The sequence below is a fragment of the Pinus tabuliformis genome, chromosome 2_1, assembly GCF_031772625.1.
Source record: "Pinus tabuliformis cultivar Carrire ecotype Pingquan chromosome 2_1, CPIR1, whole genome shotgun sequence".
NCBI classification, from domain to species: domain Eukaryota; kingdom Viridiplantae; phylum Streptophyta; class Pinopsida; order Pinales; family Pinaceae; genus Pinus; species Pinus tabuliformis.
The window spans coordinates 649,214,887-649,234,705 of record NC_142299.1 but is presented as its reverse complement, the minus strand read 5'-3'; the positions used below and the strand labels follow the sequence as shown (position 1 = coordinate 649,234,705).

Genomic DNA, 19,819 nt, shown 5'->3' with positions numbered 1-19,819 from the left:
GCACAAAGGAAAATTGAACACATAACTTTCAAATAACAAAATGCTTTAACAATGAAATTTCAACCAGTTAAACTAACCTTATACATTAATTAAATTATAAACTTAACAATAAAAAAATATTATAATTTATTTTCTAATAACATAAAAAAACAAAATATTTAACCAAACATTCACAAATAATTGAGATAACACCTCTCCATAATTATATTTTATTTTTTATTATATATATTCTTAAACAAATTTATTAATAATTATTGAATTATTAAATTTAATAATAAATATATGAAAAAAATCTAATAAAGACATTCACATATTAGTGTTCCCTATTATTAATTATCAATAAAAAAATTATAACACATTAAACTTTATATTTTAATTAAAAATTAGAATATGATATTTAATATTACACAAACAAGATTTTCAATATGAATGATTAAAGATTTCACCTAATCAAAATTCAATTCAAAACTTCGGAAAGTTGCCATCATCAATTTACGTCTTTTACATCATAATTTGATGACAGAAGACATCTCTCACTTTCTGGTTTTCTTTTTCCCAACTAGGCTGGGCCAGCCCCAGCCCCAATGTTGGACGCATTTTCCTTGCCGACCATGGTTAAGCGAGTACTGGGTAGGTGACACTGCTATCATATCTAATAGCGTTTTTCCTCCCCCATTGAATGAACCACATTGAATGTGCCGGACGCCTGCCAGAAGTGTGCCGGAAGCTCGGACATAGTAAATTAAATTCACTCGAGAATAAGTCCCTCGCCATTCACAATAAATGCGCAGAGCATTGCCATCCATGCTCTTGATCTCCTTCCGTCCTGGCTATCCTATCATGCCAAATTTGCAGATAGGTTTTAGTGGTAAAGAGGAGCAGAGTACCTCCAAATGGGTTCAAGCAGTCATCGTGAAAATGGAGCAGAGAAGGCGGTCAGCTGTTCCAAAGAGGATAAATTAGAGCAAAGCAGAGTGAATTTGATGAGAAGTATTGTCGAAGCTAAGGACTCATCTGCAAAGGTATCTGACACAAAATGCAGCCCTTCATTCATATTTTCAGCAGATTTTGAATACACGTTTTCGTCAACAGTGTGGTCATATTTGAATGCTTTACATTTGGAAGGAGCATTCAGTTTTTAAAATTCTGGGCAATGATTTAATTGATACATAGTTAATGATTTAATGATTTAATTCTGGGCAATTCACATAGTAATTCTGAGAGAGGATTAAACGGAAAACCAAAGAGTAAATGTTGAGATTTGTGTTGGACAAAATCATGACTATTAGATCAATAATTTGAATCAAGTGAGATGGGTAACTAATATATTGGAGCAATTTGCATCCACGAGGAAATGGAGGAGGTTGAGTATGATTGTTGAATTGGACTTGGATCCATAATGGCACACCTTCTAGTGCATAGATCATAAGAAAGCACTTCTAAACATAGGATTGAATAGATTAGTTTGCAATTTTCCTTCCATTACACAGATATTACTGGTAGCACATAGGCCAACATACAAAATTTTTCAGGGGAAAAGACTAAGAACTCTCTCAGGGCCTCACCAACCTAATAATCTTTGAAACTAATGCGGATTTATGACCTGCAGCACTGTGCTGCAAAACAATGCACCTCTTTTGTAGATTAGCACTGGCAACAGATCTGGGTTAGTCTTTAGCAGATGACACTAATATAACTGTGCGTAACAATTCTGTGCTAACATCTAGATGTTTCACACTTGGGCAAATAAATACTTTTGTAAGCAATAATCTCAGAAACAATAACAGTAAATCATTCAATCACAAATAGAACATTGTGTTAGAAACTACAGAAATGCTAGCTTTTCATTCATTAAAAAGTTGCAAATGTTCAATATATACGTTACAAGACAGATTTGCTACAAAGGGTTTCTCAAGTTTGTTGTATGGCTCTGTGTCCCACACAAGAAATCTTATAGCTCCAATGGTTAACAATGAACTTATGGCCCAAGCTCATAGATTTATAACCCTAATGGCTCATAATGCAATGCCACCATTGCACCGTCCATTGGCCTCAAACGAACGAGGCAATTACATATATAGGTTTAGACGGGTTACCAAAATCGACCAATTAAAGGATCAAAGTTGTTCAGGTCCTCTGCGCTTTCCATAAAATAAGGTTGGCGCTCAATTTCTTAACTATAAAGTTGACTAGTTCATGGTTCAAATTTTACCCAGTTAAATCTTTACCGATGGTCTAATCCAGGCCAGCAAGTGACACCATGTCAATGATCTTGGCATGCTACCTTTGCCATGCCAAATCAGATCCCGTGTCAAAAATGTCTGGCGACATAACTCTTTCATGCCAGAAACTTTAGCATGCTGAAACTGATCATGTATTAATAGTGGCACTGTCATCTAAGATCCAATGCTACATCTATGCTTGTGCTATTTCAAATATGCTAATACAAAGTTACATCCAACGTATAATAACTTTTTTATTACTATTTCCAATAGTAATACTTATGGAGAATTATTTTCCTTCATGCCTAACTTTTCTCCAAACTTTTAAAATTGATCTCTTCTCAGGTGTTTAGTTACTAGTAAATATGTCTGCTAACTAATTTGTCGTTTTCCACATCTGCATCTATAGTTGGCTATCTTCCTTTAGTTCTCTCAGGGAATGAACTTGCACTTTAATATACTTGCTTCTTGCATGAAATAATACAATCATAACTAGTTGGATTGCTCCTTGGTTGTCACAGAGAAGTGTTGTTGGTCTCTCCTTTACAACTCCAGTGTCAACCAGTTTCTCCTTTTGCCAAACTCCTTCAAAGCTGCATTGAATATTCCTTTATACTTTACCTCCCTAGAAGACAACACAACAATTCTCTGTTGCTTGTTGCTCCAATGGATCATAGTTGTTCCCATGCGGAAAGCATAACCACATGTAGATTGCCTGACACTCATGCATCTATCCCAATGCTAATCAAGTATCCAAGCAACGTTATTTCACTGCTCTTGGTATATTCCAGGGCCCAGTCTGTTGTGCCTTTGATAGCCATGATCCATTGTTGATTTATCTTTGTAGGACTATTTCCTCTGGCTGTTATATGACATCGCATGGCCTGTCATTAAAAATAAATAAAAGCCTAATTTATAAAAGCCCTCTAATTTCTTAAAGTGGTTTAAACTTTAGGGACGGAGTACTGGTACTTTGGTAAACACTGTCTTAGCCCTTCAGACTTTGTCAATATCTTATCCCAATCATTAGACCTCATTTATCACCCTAAACCCCTCTTATTGAATATCCGTAGGTGATCTACATAGGGAAGCCTCCCTTGTGATTTAAATACCATTAAATGGTTGGAGAAAGGCTGTTGAGGAGACAGTGGTAGCTGATCTCTTGTTGCCCAAAGGTTTGGACCTGCCTAGTGAAGCTTCGCACTAGGTCTGCTAGATTTGCGGTTACAGGTAGTTGCTCTTCAGAGACAACTGATTACGTTCCTGAAGTCCATGCACAACCTGATTTCTTTGTTCTTCGTTCTCACTACCAAGAAGTTAGTTACCCAAGATGAATGTATCGTGGGTGCAATAATTTTTGCCAGTAGCATCTTCTGCAACTCTTTCTAGCTATAAGAGGGGACAACTTTGCATTTATTCATCTCAATTTTTGCTTAAATGACTTGGCATTTTTCTTTAAAGGACTAATATGCTGGAAAATTTTCCTCTTATATGCCTTTAGATCATCACATGACCAAGCAAAAACATCCCTGTATTCCTTGATCAAGTTTTCTATTTGCTTCCTTTTTTTTTTTTGAAGTACTCATTCCATTTTTGATAAACTTAGGACTTGCTTTTGACCTGATGTTGCTTTCAATGCTGCCTTCTGGTTTACTTGCTTCTTTCTTCTGCTTGCACGTGTCTCACTATAAAGGTGACCACACATATTACAAAGGTTATTAATACAAAATCAACACATAATGCTAGCTGAATCACCAGTGAGTGCTCCCAAAGGTGACAGAGTGGTAGGCACCTAATGAAATCGCTTGTATTTTTTGTCAAATCTCGTCAATAGAGCACAATAGACACGAAAAACATGAGGCACTCCTCCAAAATAATCACCCAATAACACCATGAGATAAGCCTCCATGTGAATGAACAACACCATGAAGCAAAAACTAGTACCATGAAGAAAAGACTAGCACCATCATAGCATGTTATCTCCATCAATCAACACCAAGGAGTATGTGATGATGCAGAAAGCAACCAAGACCAGCAAGAGCATCAACCACACAATCCATCAAGGACAATCACCACTATACTAGAATCACCACTATGCTCAACCATCCTTGGGGAAAGAAAAATATGGTGCGTGCCATTGACATCTCTGCAAGTTCCCCCTTAAATATGGCATATCATAAAGAATTGGGATTGCATCCTTCTTTGGCACCTGCGTTTTCTTCTTTCTTTTATTTTCCACGTGTCATCCTTGAGATTCATTTGTTGGGTTTACTAGTTTTATTTTTATCAATGGAATAATTATGTGAAAGAATAGCATGAGTGTTTCTGGCTTGTGCGAGAGACAATCATTAATAAAATGAGGAGATAAACGAGCAAAACAATAGTTAAGGAGGTAAAGATATAAAATGTTTTGAACATGTGCGGATATGTTGAACAAAAGCCAAATCTCTGAAGGAAGCTGCCTTGAAATATCTACCTCCACACAAACTCTAGCATTAGACCTCAAAGACTGCGATCCACATTTGTCTCTAACAAGCAAGCAACCGAATCTCTGCACAATCCATTTCAGGCCAAAGTGTTTAGGTACGCAAGGGAACTCCATCCAATTTGTGATGAAAATTCTGGGTTGAAAGTCTCATCCTCCAGCTGCACGTATGCCAAAGCATCAACGATCATACATACCCTCTTCAAGGACACATATTGAGCTACCTCTTCCTTGTCTAAGACTACATAGAGATAAGCCTTGCTGAAGCTCCAGAAGGATTCCACTGTCCAACCTCAAGGTCCCCAATTATCAACATACCACTTGTAGAGCTCCTTTTTGAGACGCATTCTTCTGAAATGCGCGGATTGATAACTCTCTTCCTGAATGATTCAGCAATAGGCTTTACCCCTTTATCACCCAAAAATCAGTGTCAATTTCACCCAACCGTGTTTCAGAGTTTGAGCTCAACAAGAGGGGTTTGCTTGGCGTTCAGTGAAAAACTCTGGTTCAGAGAGGGACATTGATGGACATGATCGTCCATCTAGACCCCAGTTCTTCTTATGGTATAACTGATACTATCCTTGTTCACCTCCTTATGCGTACGCTCACATGGGGGGAGGCCATTGAAGTCACCTTATGCTTGATAGCGCACTGTTTGAAGTAAAAAGCCTTCTTATGACATGCCACTTCTTGCTATTGTTGCCAGCGTAGCGGCTAAATTCCCAATTCTTGTTCTGAACCTTGAATCCATGTGGCTTGAAAAGTTTTCATTGCAATATCTCCCAAATTGGCAGCTGACGGTGGGGTCATGGGCAAACATGAGATCTACAAAGGAAATTCCTTTAAAACTCCCTTTAACTATCCTCGGTAATTGGGGATTTGTTATATGGATTTATAATAACATCAATTGACTCAACATTAGTATCCCAGTCTCCATCTAAGGAACTCATACATCGAGTAGAAGGGGCCTTAGGGGCCAAATCGAAAACTGAGAAATGCCAAACGCAACATCTGGGTGGACCTTCAGGAGGAGGATCTTGCAGACAGAAGGAAACCTGACCACACTTGCATAAAGAGATGGAGCCGTGCAAGCGTGAGAAGAAATTGATCACAACTGAAGCAACTGCCAAGCTGGAGAAGTAAATGGAGCAAATCACGGGTACGAGAACCCTAATAGACACAGAAAGCTAGGGAAGAAACTGCACCTAGGGCTGTCACACACCTCGACCACCTGCACAGAGAAACACAGAGAGAGGGTAGTTAGAAACCACAAGAGCGGATAATGGTCACAAGCTAGCCAAGAGATTGACCACAAAGGGACCAAGGTTCAGCCAGTCAGTGAATTGCAAACTAGGTCAGAATGACCCCACCCTACAATGCAGCACTCGGACTTCTTTCAATCAGTTCTTCTTCGATTTCGACCAGGGTTCCAAGTACAATATCGAAGTTCAAATGAATTTTCGTTTTCCAGAGTTCACCTAGGTCCCAGGGTTCAACAAAGCACAATCACAGTTCAGACACTAGTATATGAATTGCCCTGTTCGACAGATTGCTTGTAACTCACATCCATTCTGTACGTGCCTGTAAATCGTCTTCATACTTCATGTTCAGAGCTTCCTGTCTTGCGTAACTTGAAGAGTTAATTTTTCCTGCAGCACCGCCCTTGTTCATGATTCGTCCACGCTGCATAATGCCTTCCTCCACCCAGGGGACGATTTCCGATTTTCCATGCTTTTCCTTATACCTATCATGCCTTTTTGTACCACATCTTTCCCATGGAGAAGCATTATAAACCATGTAGTAGTTTTTCTGTATGAAGGTATCAACCATTTTTCTGTATGAAGGTATTGACCATATGTATATAACGAGATTGTTCAACATATATGCGGAAACAAAACAAAGCCATTGCGTTCTTTGAAAGAAAATTTAGGGTGTGGATTATTCCTCTTTTTATAAAACCATATTTTGAAAAAAAGAAGAGGATATTTTAAATATCCCGCGTGAAAAACAAATTCCCACGATTGCCACCCTGCTGTCTCCATTATATGTGAAAATCAAATTCCCAGAATTGCCACCCAATTTTGACAAGAACCCCTCAACCCCATTGATCGTGTTGCTTACAACCCTTAAAGTGTTTTGCTAATGGTGATTTAGGTTTGCTATGTTATCAATGTCTAATATCAATAATCATATATGTCAATGATTATAAAGAATACACACAATAAAGCACTGGGTAATATATTAGTATGATTTATTTTGAGGTTGGTTTAAAAAAAAAAAGAGAGGTTTTAATTATTTTGAAGTGTATTTTTTTTTTAATAAAGTTTATATTTTAAAGAGATTTAATTTATTTCATTATTGGATAGATTTGGGATTAAGATGGATTTGAATTGATTTTTATGTGAACACTATATATCAACTCCATGCTAAATATGAAAGGCTCTTTACATATGATATTGAAACATTTGATTTAACAATATTTTTTTATGTTTCACATTAAACTTATTTTTATTATTAATACTTTTTACATGTCACATATTAACTTCATATTATTGAATGCATCATACATCTTTCTTATTATTAAATATATTTTATCTTTTAATTATTTTTCTCCATATATTACATTGATATAAATATATTTTATTTATAGCGAGTCTTAGAATATTTTATTTATGATCAAGATATATATATATATATATATATATATATATATATATATATATTTTAATTCCCTTTCTATATAAACGAGTCTAGATCCATCTTAACTTTGGATCTACCAAGCACCAAGAAATTTATTGAGATGCAAACCTCTTTTAGAGTGAAAAGAAATTTGATTCATCTCCGTGCTTGGTAGATCTGGAGTTAAATGGATATAGGCTGGTTTAATCCCCCTTTAAATAGGCTATATTCCACATGAATACCTTGGGCAATACCATAGGTTCTCATAAATATGGAGCTCAAAAATCACCATTAACTTAACCAAGTCAAGTTTCCCTTAACTACCTAACAAAAATTAACTAAAAAAATAATACCGTAACTACAAATAAGAACGTAGTATTTTTTATTTTATTTTGGCTATTTTGATGAGTCAAAATGTTTACATAACATAATAGGATAGGACAACATCTCTTCCATGCATGTGAGTTTGGAGAACAGTAAAAGATTTACACATTTTCCTCGTACTTAAAAGTGCAAATGTAAGATTTTTTTTTTTCAATTATTTTATCTTTTTATATAAAGTTGATATAAAATTATATTATTTAATATGGACATCAAAATATTTTATTTATGGTTGAGAGTGAAATATTTTTTTTTCTTTCTAAATATCAGATATCAACTCTATGCTAATATAGAAGGAATTACACATCTCTTATATTGGGTTGTAACATAGTGAGAGTGAGATTATTGATGTTTTATAATGCTTTTAATTAAAACTAACCAAATATGTATGTTTGATTTTGTTTTTGATTATAGTCAACAATATTTTTTTCTTTAGTGAATATAAATTTTGAATGAAAAGAAATTTGGAGATTATCTTATGGTTCTGTCAAGAGATGTATTTTATAGCCCATACTCAATTTGGAGTTGATCCATGTCCTTAAAATTATATATATACACGTCAAGAGGTATATTTTGCAACTTCTATTCAACTTAGTTGGTACATGTTATATAATTCATTGGAGCTAGCATTTGGTGGAGGGAAAAGGTTCTTATTGCTCAATTAAGGACCAACTCACATCAACTTCGGTGTGAAACAGGACGGTGGAAAAGGCCTAAAGAAGCTCTTATTGCTCAATTAAGGACCAACTCACATCAACTTCGGTGTGAAACAGGACGGTGGAAAAGGCCTAAAGAAGCTTGGGAAGAATGGGTGTGTACATTTTGCACGGCTGGGGCCGTGGAATCCGAAAAATATTTCATTTTGGAATGTGATGCAATCAAAGACATCAGAGAAAGTTATGAGAACATGTTAGCATCAGTTTTTTGGCATTGTCTTTTTAGCGAGGGGATTGTTGGTAGGTTGAGTCAGCTCATCATCAATTTGAATCGGAAAAGCACTGAATTGCAAAGAGCAAAAAACAAGGAACTAATGGTCTCATAGACTATTTTTAGTCTAGTGGACCAGAGAAAGTTATGAGAACATGTTAGCATCAGTTTTTTGGCATTGTCTTTTTAGCGAGGGGATTGTTGGTAGGTTGAGTCAGCTCATCATCAATTTGAATCGGAAAAGCACTGAATTGCAAAGAGAAAAAAACAAGGAACTAATGGTCTCATAGACTATTTTTAGTCTAGTGGACCTTAAAATATCATTTCATTTCATATATATATATATATAGTTGACACATGTCTTTTTAAAAATTATATATATAATTAATTAATTTAAAAAAATACATATATGGTTAAGCACCAGTTATAAAGTACACCGCACTAATAAAACAATCTCCAAATTTCCATTAATTCAAAAATTTCTCATTTGTCTAATATTCTAATTTCCATTCATTCAAAAACCTCTTATTTATCTAATAATCCTTTAGTGTATATATATATATATATATAAACTCAGTAATAAACACAATACATCACTTTTGGCCACATCTGATGTTCAAGTGCAGTACTTGGGTACATAAGTGTATATTTTTCCAATATAAGTTAATTGTTCCAACTAATAAATATAACAAGGTCGATGGAACTACTATGTCTGAATCAAGACAAAGTTAGAATGCAAGAACAACTTTTATAAAAACAAAATGAAAACAGATATAATCTAAGATTTACGTTATAAAGCCTAAACATATCAAACTGCAATCCCACGACAGAAATCATCTCGCTCATGAGAATAAAAACCCTAGGACCAAGAGAGAAATCTAAGTTCTAAAGCCTAAAGTTTAAACATATCAAACTGCAATCCCACTACAGAAATCATCTGGCCCTAGGACCAAGAGAGAAATCTCATGATAGAGTAGCAAGTTGTCCACCAAAGGTTTGGGTCCTAAAATATTAACAATGTTCGCAACATCCTAAATCTACCAGATATTCCTTACTTTTCATGCAAGTTTCTATTATGGAATTCAGCATGAAAAGGTAGGAAATCTGCCACTATGTTTTAGGAGCTAGAACCTGATGCTGAATAAAACCAAGGCATGGTTTTTCAGGGAGAGTAGAACAGTGACATGGACATAGCTAAAAGGGTTTTGATTTATTTTTATTCCACAGAGGCATGTCTATATTTTAGTTTGGAATTTCTAGCCATGGCCAGTAAGACCTTGCACGCCATGGTTACACATGAGTGCCGTAAGCACAGAACTATGTTTGAGCCCAGAGCATCACCTTTCTATTATGGACTTCAGCATGAAAAAGTAGGAAATCACCCAGAGCATCACCGAGGCATGTTTCATGCAAGTTTCTGTTATGGAAGCCAGCATGAAAAGGTAGGAAACCTGCTACTGTGTTTTATGTTAAGCTGAGGCCCACTAAAAATCTACATATTTAACATGTTCTACGAAGGCTTTGCAATATATTTTCAAAGTAAGAAAACCGCAGATAATACTTTGTTAATCTATGAATTTGAACTAGATGGGCTGACATATCAATAAGGCTGGACGTTGGTAGAAAATTGCTGATCCAGATGAGGGAGTCTACCAGTAAGCATGGAGTTTACTGCCAAATATTTGCAGCACTTATAGTCAACGTACTTGATTTGTTAGCTTGTCAATTGATAATATTATGTAAATCTGCCACGTTGTTCTATCAGTACGCATAGAGTGCAAAATGTGCAAATAACTTATATAAGGGTATAATTTGTTGATGAAGGCTACAGATGATGCTACTCTCAGACGTTTTCTGCGTGCACGAGATTTGAACGTGGGAAAAGCATCTGAGCTTTTCTTGAAATATCTAAAGTGGAAGCGAGCATTTGTGCCCCTTGGCTATATTCCAGAGTCAGAGGTCTCCAATGAACTCAGGAAGAATAAGATTTTTATTCAAGGCCTGGACAAACAAAGGCGCCCCATTGGAGTGATTCTCGCTGCAAGGCATAATGCCTTCGACAGGGATCTTGAGGAGTTCAAACGTAAGTAGCATTGGTAAACCGTTGCATTCCATCTAAATAAATCTTTTAAGTCCTATATTTATAAATCATCGGATTTCTGAATGCTTTGTACTCGTTGATGTGTTGGGGGACGCTAACTTATTATTCTCTTTTTGCAGGGCTAGTTGTCTATGGTTTTGACAAAATATGTGCCTGGTAATTTCTGAAAGAGGCAAATCATAATTTTACCTATATAAGGGAGTTTTGTGGTATTCGATGGATAGTCCATAGTCTTAATATTCCAATGATATGCACTCTGATATCAGATTGCAAAGGAAAAATTCAGAAGATGGTTGTACTAAGAATAATGCTTATTCAATCTTTGCAGTATGCCAAGAGGACAGGAAAAGTTCGTCATCTTAGCAGATCTCGAGGGTTGGGGGTATAAGAATGTAGATATCCGTGCCTACCTTGTGGTGCTTGAAATTATGCAGGTGAGCTTTATTAGCAAAAGCCGAAAGGCAGGTCCCTGATTAGTCATATATGTTATTTAAGATCATTCATATATCAGCGCTTACCAAAATTTCATCAACGGTCGCGAGAAAATCTGATTCCTTAGACTTGGGTATTAAGCTCAATTCACACTAGTTTATGGTTATGCCGGGCAGCCTGGCATTCCTCTTTTTTATTGGAAACAAAAATGGTCAGTTAGATCATTTCGTTAGTTTTTTTTTTAGGTTAATTTCCAGAGAAAAAAACCTGTATTATTATTCATAAAATATGATTGAATGTTACATTCTGCATATACACAATAAGTGTGTATTCTTTAACCATTTCATATCGTCAGCATTTTTACATAAGAGAGTTTATACATTTTGACAGCACTGTCGTTCATAAAAGGATACAAAAAAAACAGCTGAAAACTGACAAAAACTGTTAATATCAGTCCATTATGTAGCATATACATCTCAGCCCTAAAACAGATCCGTGAGTATACTGACAAAAAAGGAAATACTGTAATCATCGACATATAAAGTCCACACACAAGAAACTGGAGATTCCATATTAATCTGTAACTGTAGCATGCTGTTTTTCCCTCTAAGGACGATGATAATACTCAAAAACCTGTACATTTACTTGTTCTAGTATACTCCACGGACCATTTTCCATGTTGGGACTTTTTTGGAAAGGCTGTCCGTAATTCTGTTCCTTTCCCTGTATATATGAGAACAAGAGAAAGTGGTAGTAGAGTCGATGATCTTCTTGATTTCTTCTAGAATAGGAAAAAGAATTATGTTTTTGTAAACAGTAATAGGCAAAAGAATTATGTTTTTGTAAACAATAGTACTGTTGAGCCAGTTGATAGTAAGCATGGAGTCACTAAATATAATAAGTTAGTTCGTCAGGATTGTCCCAGCTTAGGGTATAGGAACCGAAAGAAATGCAACACTTAAGTTCGTCAGGATTGTCTGTCATTATGATGTGTCCATCATATGGAGCTTGCAGATAAGTCTACCGGGAATCACTTAACCACTGATTTATTCCACGGGGTTTATTATGTCAGAAGTTGCTAAGTGATACATCTGTGTTTTTCCATGTTCGCTTCTTTAAAATCCAATTCATGTTAAATGTGGACCTAGATATTTCGATGTAGCAGATCTGGTAGAATTGGCCTTTCATCTTCTGATTAAGAGTACATCTCTGTCTTGATGAGCATGAGCGACAAATATATAATTCATTATCATTACTGGGATCTCCAACATCAAAGAATTAGGTTATAAAAAATAGCATGAAAGCTTGCTGTCCCGTTAATCCATGGCTGTCTGGGAGCGGAAGCTGGAAGCCACATTTTCAAAAGCTTTTGGGATGAGGAGTGATTTTGGGAGTGAATTTTATATGATATATATTTTAAAAAATTTTGATGCATATGTGTCGACAAAAACATGTAGAATGATGAATTAGTGATAAAAAACATAAAAATATGGATTACACCATATAACATCATTCATGTAGTAGTTATAAACTTCATCAACCAGAGATCCACAAACTACAAGTTCACATTTATATAGCATGTAAAGGTGCACATAACCAAAATAACATCGAGTAATCCATCTCTGAACCGAAAATACATCAACAAATAGGCTCTAGATGGTCTCTTAACATCCAAAAAAATCATGCTACAACAAATACCTACTTATCGTCAAAATCATTGCCTCTCTTGGGATCTTTGTCATTAATATCACCCTCTCAGCATTAACATAAAATAGAAAAAACGTAGCATGGCAAGTCAAGATTTATTTTTTCCCCTTGGAAAAAATCGTAATTTTATTCAAATTGATAAAATTACATTTTGTAGATGCCAGAGGCATATTCAGATGGCTGTACCTGTATTGACAGGCAGCAAACATAGATAAAAACACAAGATAGTAGATGACAGTTCCTGTAAAGACAGGAAGCTACAAAAATAGAGAAAAATATGTGAGTATATGAGAGCTGGTGCAGCATGACTATTCTTTCCTTCCCTTCTTCTTCTCCACACGTCGCCAACCACCGGTGTCGGGAGTGGAAGTAATAATGGTTAGCTGATTTTCTGTTGGGATCAGTTGTAGTTCTTTGTCCGATTCCGAGCCTTCTGATCCATGGGTTCGTTTGATGCCGCTTATTTCCATTTGTGGCTCTTGTTGCAGTCCTGTTAAGTGAGGCCCCAAGTGAGTAGTTATGGCATTCTCTCCCTGTGTATATCTCTGTCTCATTTGGTAATCAGGTTCTGTCTGGGTCTCTGTAGGCTCCTCATTTATGTCTTCTTCTTCCAAAGGGTCAGTGTGCTGCCAGCCTTTAGGCTTTTTCTGCTGTTTCTTGTTTCTCCTGGGGTCCTTTCGAGCATATGGGTAGTCATATTGGAGGTGCCCTGTTTGCATGCATCCCCTGCATCGGAATGCTGTGTTCTCATAGTCAAGTTGTTGTATCCATTGTGAGTTATTGAAGTTTAGTGTGATGCGGTCAGGTAGTCCCTGACTCAGATCCACTTCTACACATATTCTGGGGAATGTGAATATTCCCCTGATAGCTCTTTCTTCATCCATCTTTAGGTATTTCCCCAGTGTATTCCCAATAGCAGCTAATACCTTTTGATGCCAAAAGTGCAGTGGCAGGCCATGTAGCCTTACCCACACAGGCATCGTAGAGACTTTCATTGTGTTGGCGTCGAACTCAGAAAACCAGGGAGTGAGAAAGAGGCCAGCACTGCCCCAGAACCAAGGCCCCTGTTTGATGATGCTGTCTCGTTCTTGTTCTGAGTTGAATCTTACTATGAAGTACCCTTTGGGGCATAGGTAAATTTCACAGTTTGTAGTCCATGTTGTATAGATCCACTGGTGCAGGGCATCTGATTTTGGCCAGAAACCATTGAATCTACAAATAACTGCACTTTTAGATAGATCAGAGTATAGACTGGTTACCTCAGGCATGGAGACTAATAGCGTTGGTGATTCTGGTTTTTGTTCAACGATGTAGGGACCTGGTAGTTCTGTTGGTGGAGCTGCTTTATTTTTCATTTTTTCCCCTCCTTTCACTGCATCCCGAAAGGAGCTTGCATTTTTAGAGCTGGTCCCTGTGCTTCCACCTCTCAGCCGGAGATTGAGAATAATGGTTGAATCCTTGGTGATGCCGTAGTGCTGTAGAGTATGATTTTCCTGCAGACTGTAACCTGAGTATATGAGGTTTTGGTATTGCGCTGGGATTCCAAGGTGACCCTGGATCTCTTTTTTTAACGCATTGATGCTCATTCCTTTACTGAGCTGCACGCATAAGTGTTTGCCCTCAATCGTTTTGATGAAAATCTGGATCAGGCCTGCGTCCATACGGCTTAGATCGGTCCTGAGGATACCTCGTTTTATTGGATCTGGCTGTTTTTCTTTGTATCCCGATGGATCTACCCTTACCAGTTCCTGGTTTCTTGGTTTGTAAGCCAGATCTGGCGGGATAATAGCAGATCCAGGGTTTATATTTCGTCTCACAGTGTGAGAGAGACGTCCTCCTCCGAACAGCCCTATTCCGCGCGCTATCTTAGCTGATCTGATATGTAATTCGTCAGATCCAGCGCATCCAGTAGAGATATCATGTGATCTGCGTGTGCTTGGTCTAGACGCTTTGCCATTCGCATATTCCATTGCGCCCTTGCAATCTTGCTTTAGATCTGCTGCCAGATCCCTGATCTGGGTACTTTGCATCCTACCAGTAAAATGGAGGCAGGGGTTTACCTGTGTACCAACTATTTTGCACAGAGGGTTCTTCATGAGGGTTGCCCGTGCTCTGTCCAGGAGGTCCATCGTGAGGGCGCAAGCGGCTAACCTTGCCGGCCGGTTCTTCCATGAGCCCCTCAATTGATTGCAAGAAAACACAGCTGCCTGCGGATTCTGGTGAAATCCGTCCTCTGCATACTCGGCGGTGGCGATGTAAACCCTAGCGCTTGTTGCTATTGCCATTTCTCCCGGGTAAAAGAGAATCCCAAGAAGCATACAAGTCAAGATTTTGTTTGAGTGATGGCTACATTTTTAGTAGGGTCATGATAGAGGAGTTGGACAACCAGTGTCAATAACATCAAGGTACATAGAGGGCTTGGTGCTCTTGATTAAATACAAGTTCCATAACTTAGAACATAACAAAATGCAATGAAAACATTACAATCCCCTCAATTTTGAAATCCTGAAAAATTGATAAGTCTGCTGGATTTTGAGTGAGATTTAAAATACTACTTTCTCCCTATGAAATCCAATGAGTTTGGAACCACTTTCAAACATCCTGATTCATTTCATGGTAATATTAAAAATTTAAATAAAAAAAAAAGATGAAAATGAAAGATAAAAGAGAATGTTATTTTCACTTTAAAAATTTAACATTACCATGAATTGTGTATCGATACTAGGGCCATAGGCTTGAATATTAGGCTTCTCTACTCAAAAATTCTTATTTCTTTGAAAAAAATTGTGTTTCTAACATCTTTGCGATTTTTTTTGCCAAGTCAGTTGGGGAGCAATTTTTTTTAGGGAACGCGCTTCGAGAGTGGATTCAGGGGTGGCGCCCCCCCCCGCGCAGCCTTGCACTTGACCTTGATCTATCTGCAGGCCTACAAACCCTGCAAACTGCTTAACTGGTCATACTTTCCTCTCACTGATGTTGCTGTGTGGTTCCTTGCTGCTGAATAACAATGCCGTTGTGTGTTGCCTTTGTGTGCCCTGGTGCAACCTCATCAAGATTTTGCTTGAGTAACGGGTAAATTTTTAGTAGGGTCATGATAGAGGAGTTCGACAACCAATGTCACTAACATCAAGGTACATAGAGGGCTTGGTGCTCTTGATTAAATACAAGTTCCATAACTAAGTACATGACAAAATCCATGAAAACATTGCCATCCCCCAATTCTGAAATCTTGAAAAACTGATAAATCTGCTGGATTTGATTGAGATCTAAAATACTACTTTCTCCAGATGAAATCCAATGAGTTCAGAACGATTTTCAAACATCTTGAGTCATTTCATGGTAATGTTAAAAATTTAAATAAAAAGATGAAATTGAAAGATGAAGGAGAACCTCATTTTCACTTTAAAAATTAAATATTACCATGAATTGAGTATCGATACTAAGGCCATAGGCTTGAATATTAAGCCTCCCCACTCAAAAACTCGAATTGAGCATCTATACTAAAGCCATAAGCTTGAATATTAAGCTTCCCACTCAAAAACTCTTATTTCTTTGAAAAAAAATTGTCCCCATTTTTTGGCATAGGGAGCGCGCTTCCAGAGTGGATTCCGGGGTGGCGACCAGCCACCCCGCAGCCCCGCACTCGACCTTGATCTATCTGCAGGCCTACAAACCCTGCAAACTGCTTAACTGGTCATACTTTTCTCTCACTGATGTTGCTGTGCGGTTCCTTGCTGCTGAATAACAACGCCGCTGTGTGTTGCCTTTGTGTGCCCTGGTGCAACCTCATCTGATGACTGTCGGTTTCGGCTAGTCCCTTGGCTACCTCCTTTGTAGGCGTGCCATGCCAAGCCCCTCCTTACTGACTGACACTCCTCTACTGCAATCCTCGACTATTGTTCCCAGCCGCTGGGTGACTGTTTGCACTGTCCCAGTGACCTGAACTCATCTCGAATGTGCTTCCTCTTGGCGATTGGTGAGGTTGGATATGTGTTGTGGTAATCGTCGACGATTGCCCTTTCCACTAACGTCCTGACCGGTTGTCTCCTAGTCCTACTTGTCCATGTCCCACGCGTTGCCACCTTCTTTGTATCTAATTGATCTTGTTGCCCTGACCTCTGCTCACGACTTACCTCCCGGAGTTTCCATGGCTCGCCGACTTGCTGCTATCCCGTCAACAACTGTGCCTACATGTGTGCTATTGTCTGTGTCGTGACCAGTGCAGCGCTCATACGGTTTTCCTTTCGCGACAGTGTTTGCGGGCGACTCCCATCCAACGCTCGACACTGTGCCGCTTGGTTTGTTTTCTCTAGCGGTTGATCTTGTTCCCGTGTCTGCTGCGTTCCAAAGTTTCAACCGTGGGTGCAGGGTTGTTTGGCGGGCCATTAACCTTGGCAGACGACTGGGTGGGTTTGACAGCCCACTGTCAACCACCTCAATTTTTTTTTTTTAAATATTACTTTTATGGGCAACAAAAAAAATGAATTTCTCCCTATGTACAAAAAAATTCTCTTCATCCGCAGCTGTACTATACGACTATTTCATTCGGACTCCTTTTTTAATAATTTTTTTTTTTTGTTAATTTTTTATTTATTTATTTTTAAATATTACTTTTATGGGTAACAAAAAAATGAATTTGTCTCCCTATATACAAATATATTATCTTCTTTCGCAGACATAATATACGACTATTTCATTTGGCCTCCTTTTTATATATATATATATATATATATATATATATTTTTTTTTTTTTTTTGTTAAATATTTTATTTATTTATTTTTTAATCTATTCGTACACTTGCCACTGAATTTGGCCCCGATGATCCTGTACGAACTTGGCACTTGTGATTCAAAGATCGGTATTGTTGTCACAAAATCTAGTAGGCCTTGGAGAGGGAAACCCTACAAGATGTAAACTAGACCAAGAAGCAACAATGGGGTAGTGGCCCATTGTCACCACTGCGAAAACCCACTGCTCTTTGCGAACTTTCACTGATGGGAAGAGTCCCAATAAGAGGGAGATCACTTATAATAGATATTCTAGGGTTAATGCGTGAAATCATCCCATTAGGAACTTTTCAAGAAAGACACAATTTAGGTTCAAGGCTTCACAAGGAAGCAATTCGCTTTCTATGAAGAGCCCTGGAACTAAGGGCACAAGACCTAGGGTTTGGTAGATTTGACGAAAGTTGAAGTAATCAAAGGTCAATGCTAGGAGAAAAGGTTTCTTACAATGTATATCAACAATGTTAAGGCCGCATGAAACTTTCAAGGAAGCCCTTAAGTTGAAGAAAGGAAAACTAGGGTTTCTTTTTTACGCAGACAACTAGGGCAAGGAAATTTATGGATGAAATTGAAGTGGTTGCCCACCAAAATGATATATTTAGTGGCAAATACTATTGTCTTGACATTTAGGCTCTCCAACCACCAAAATTCCTTTTTCCTAGGGATTCACACCAAGCCTTAGTTTCCTAAATTAGCCTTGAAAGGGTTGAATTTGAGAGAGAGAGATAATATGGAGAAAATTTGAGAATGATCACCAAGAAGTTGGATTAGTGCCTTTTCCCTTAGGAATATGGAGTCTAGAATGATAAAAATTAGCCAAATTTGTTCCTAGGGAGTTTGAAATTTGATGCTCTGGCAATCAAATTCTAGCATTTACCCACTCAATGGAGAAATGGAGTTTTATGGGAGAGCTACTAGGAGTTCACCACTAGGACAATTCATTACATGTTATGTATGAGTAATGCATGCAATATTCATCTAGATAGCAATTCAAAATTGATCTTCAACAAATTAGGGCACAATTTAGCATAAACTAGAATCAATAATTCCATACATTAGACAGTCAAGAAATAGACACTCAACAATAAATTACACTTACAAGATAACATGCAAGATTTCTATCCATTAGACTCAAGAATAGTTCCAAAGAATATTCAAAATCAATTCCAAACATCAAAATGCATCCAAAGATCTCCAAATATCTACAAGAGAACAAGTGCGAGTTCCTTTAAGGAGGCTGAAATTCCAAGAAGTAATGATGAGAGATTGCAATGAAGTTATCTCTAATTTATATGTGACTAACTAAGGCCTATTTTAGCCTACAAGCCCCTCAAATAATAAAATAATGGGCAAACTACAGGCAAGGTCACAAGCCGACATTGTAGCTTTCACTAAATCATAAGTATCTCCAAAGTGTGAGTCAAAATGAACAAAATTATGAGGTCAAGCTAGCAGATTACCCTTGTAGGGCTTGTGTTGGGCTCCTCTAGTGCCATGACAAGTGTAGAGGGCCTTTAAAATCATAATCTAGGGGTTGGCCCCTAGACCCTTGTGAAAATCATCTTGTAGCCTTGAAATGTGGGTTTGGGGCACAAAACAAGGTCTCATGGGTCCCCTGGGGTTGAATGGTTGATTCTGCTCCAACGTTGAGGGCTCTGAAGATGGTGCTAGCCCTCCCATGTTTCAAGGTGCTAGACAAACCTCATTTGGGCCCTAGATCAATTGCCAATCCATGTGATCATTGCTAAGCTAGCTAGGGGCATGCTAGTGTCATGTCCCCAATTAATAATTTTGCTAAGGGAAATTCCCAATTTTGCAATTTTGGCGATTAATATATATTTAGATAAATAAAATTAGGAGAAATAAGTTGTGGAGATATTAAATAAATTTTGGAGAAAAGGCAATGGTTGGGACTTAGGAAAAGAAGAAAAATTAAAGTGAAGATAAGTTGTGGAGATTACCAAAATGGAAATCGAACCATGGGAAGAATCAAACCATGGTATCAAAGCATAGTGTGAGAGAAATCAAACCATGGTATGAGGAAGGGAAAGCAACAATAAAAGGAAGACTAGAGCCTCATTTTGATCATTATATCTTGGC

The 19,819-nt window shown here is 37.6% G+C and overlaps 1 protein-coding gene across 5 annotated transcripts in view; it reads left to right on the top strand.

The window, feature by feature from the left end:
* Nucleotides 1-584: 584 nt before the first annotated feature.
* The window catches only part of LOC149202255 (uncharacterized), a 129,783-nt gene continuing 110,548 nt past the window's right edge, over nt 585-19,819 (top strand). Inside the window, exons 1-4 of one of the 5 annotated variants that reach the window (XM_089403144.1) lie at nt 585-1,022; nt 10,519-10,777; nt 10,915-10,951; nt 11,124-11,229. In XM_089403144.1, the coding sequence (XP_089259270.1) occupies nt 894-1,022; nt 10,519-10,777; nt 10,915-10,951; nt 11,124-11,229 (531 nt within the window). In that variant the 5' untranslated portion in view covers nt 585-893. The remainder of the gene's footprint in view (nt 1,023-10,518; nt 10,778-10,914; nt 10,952-11,123; nt 11,230-19,819) is intronic. The other 4 variants (XM_089403145.1, XM_089403146.1, XM_089403147.1 and 1 more) reach the window with 4 other exon arrangements.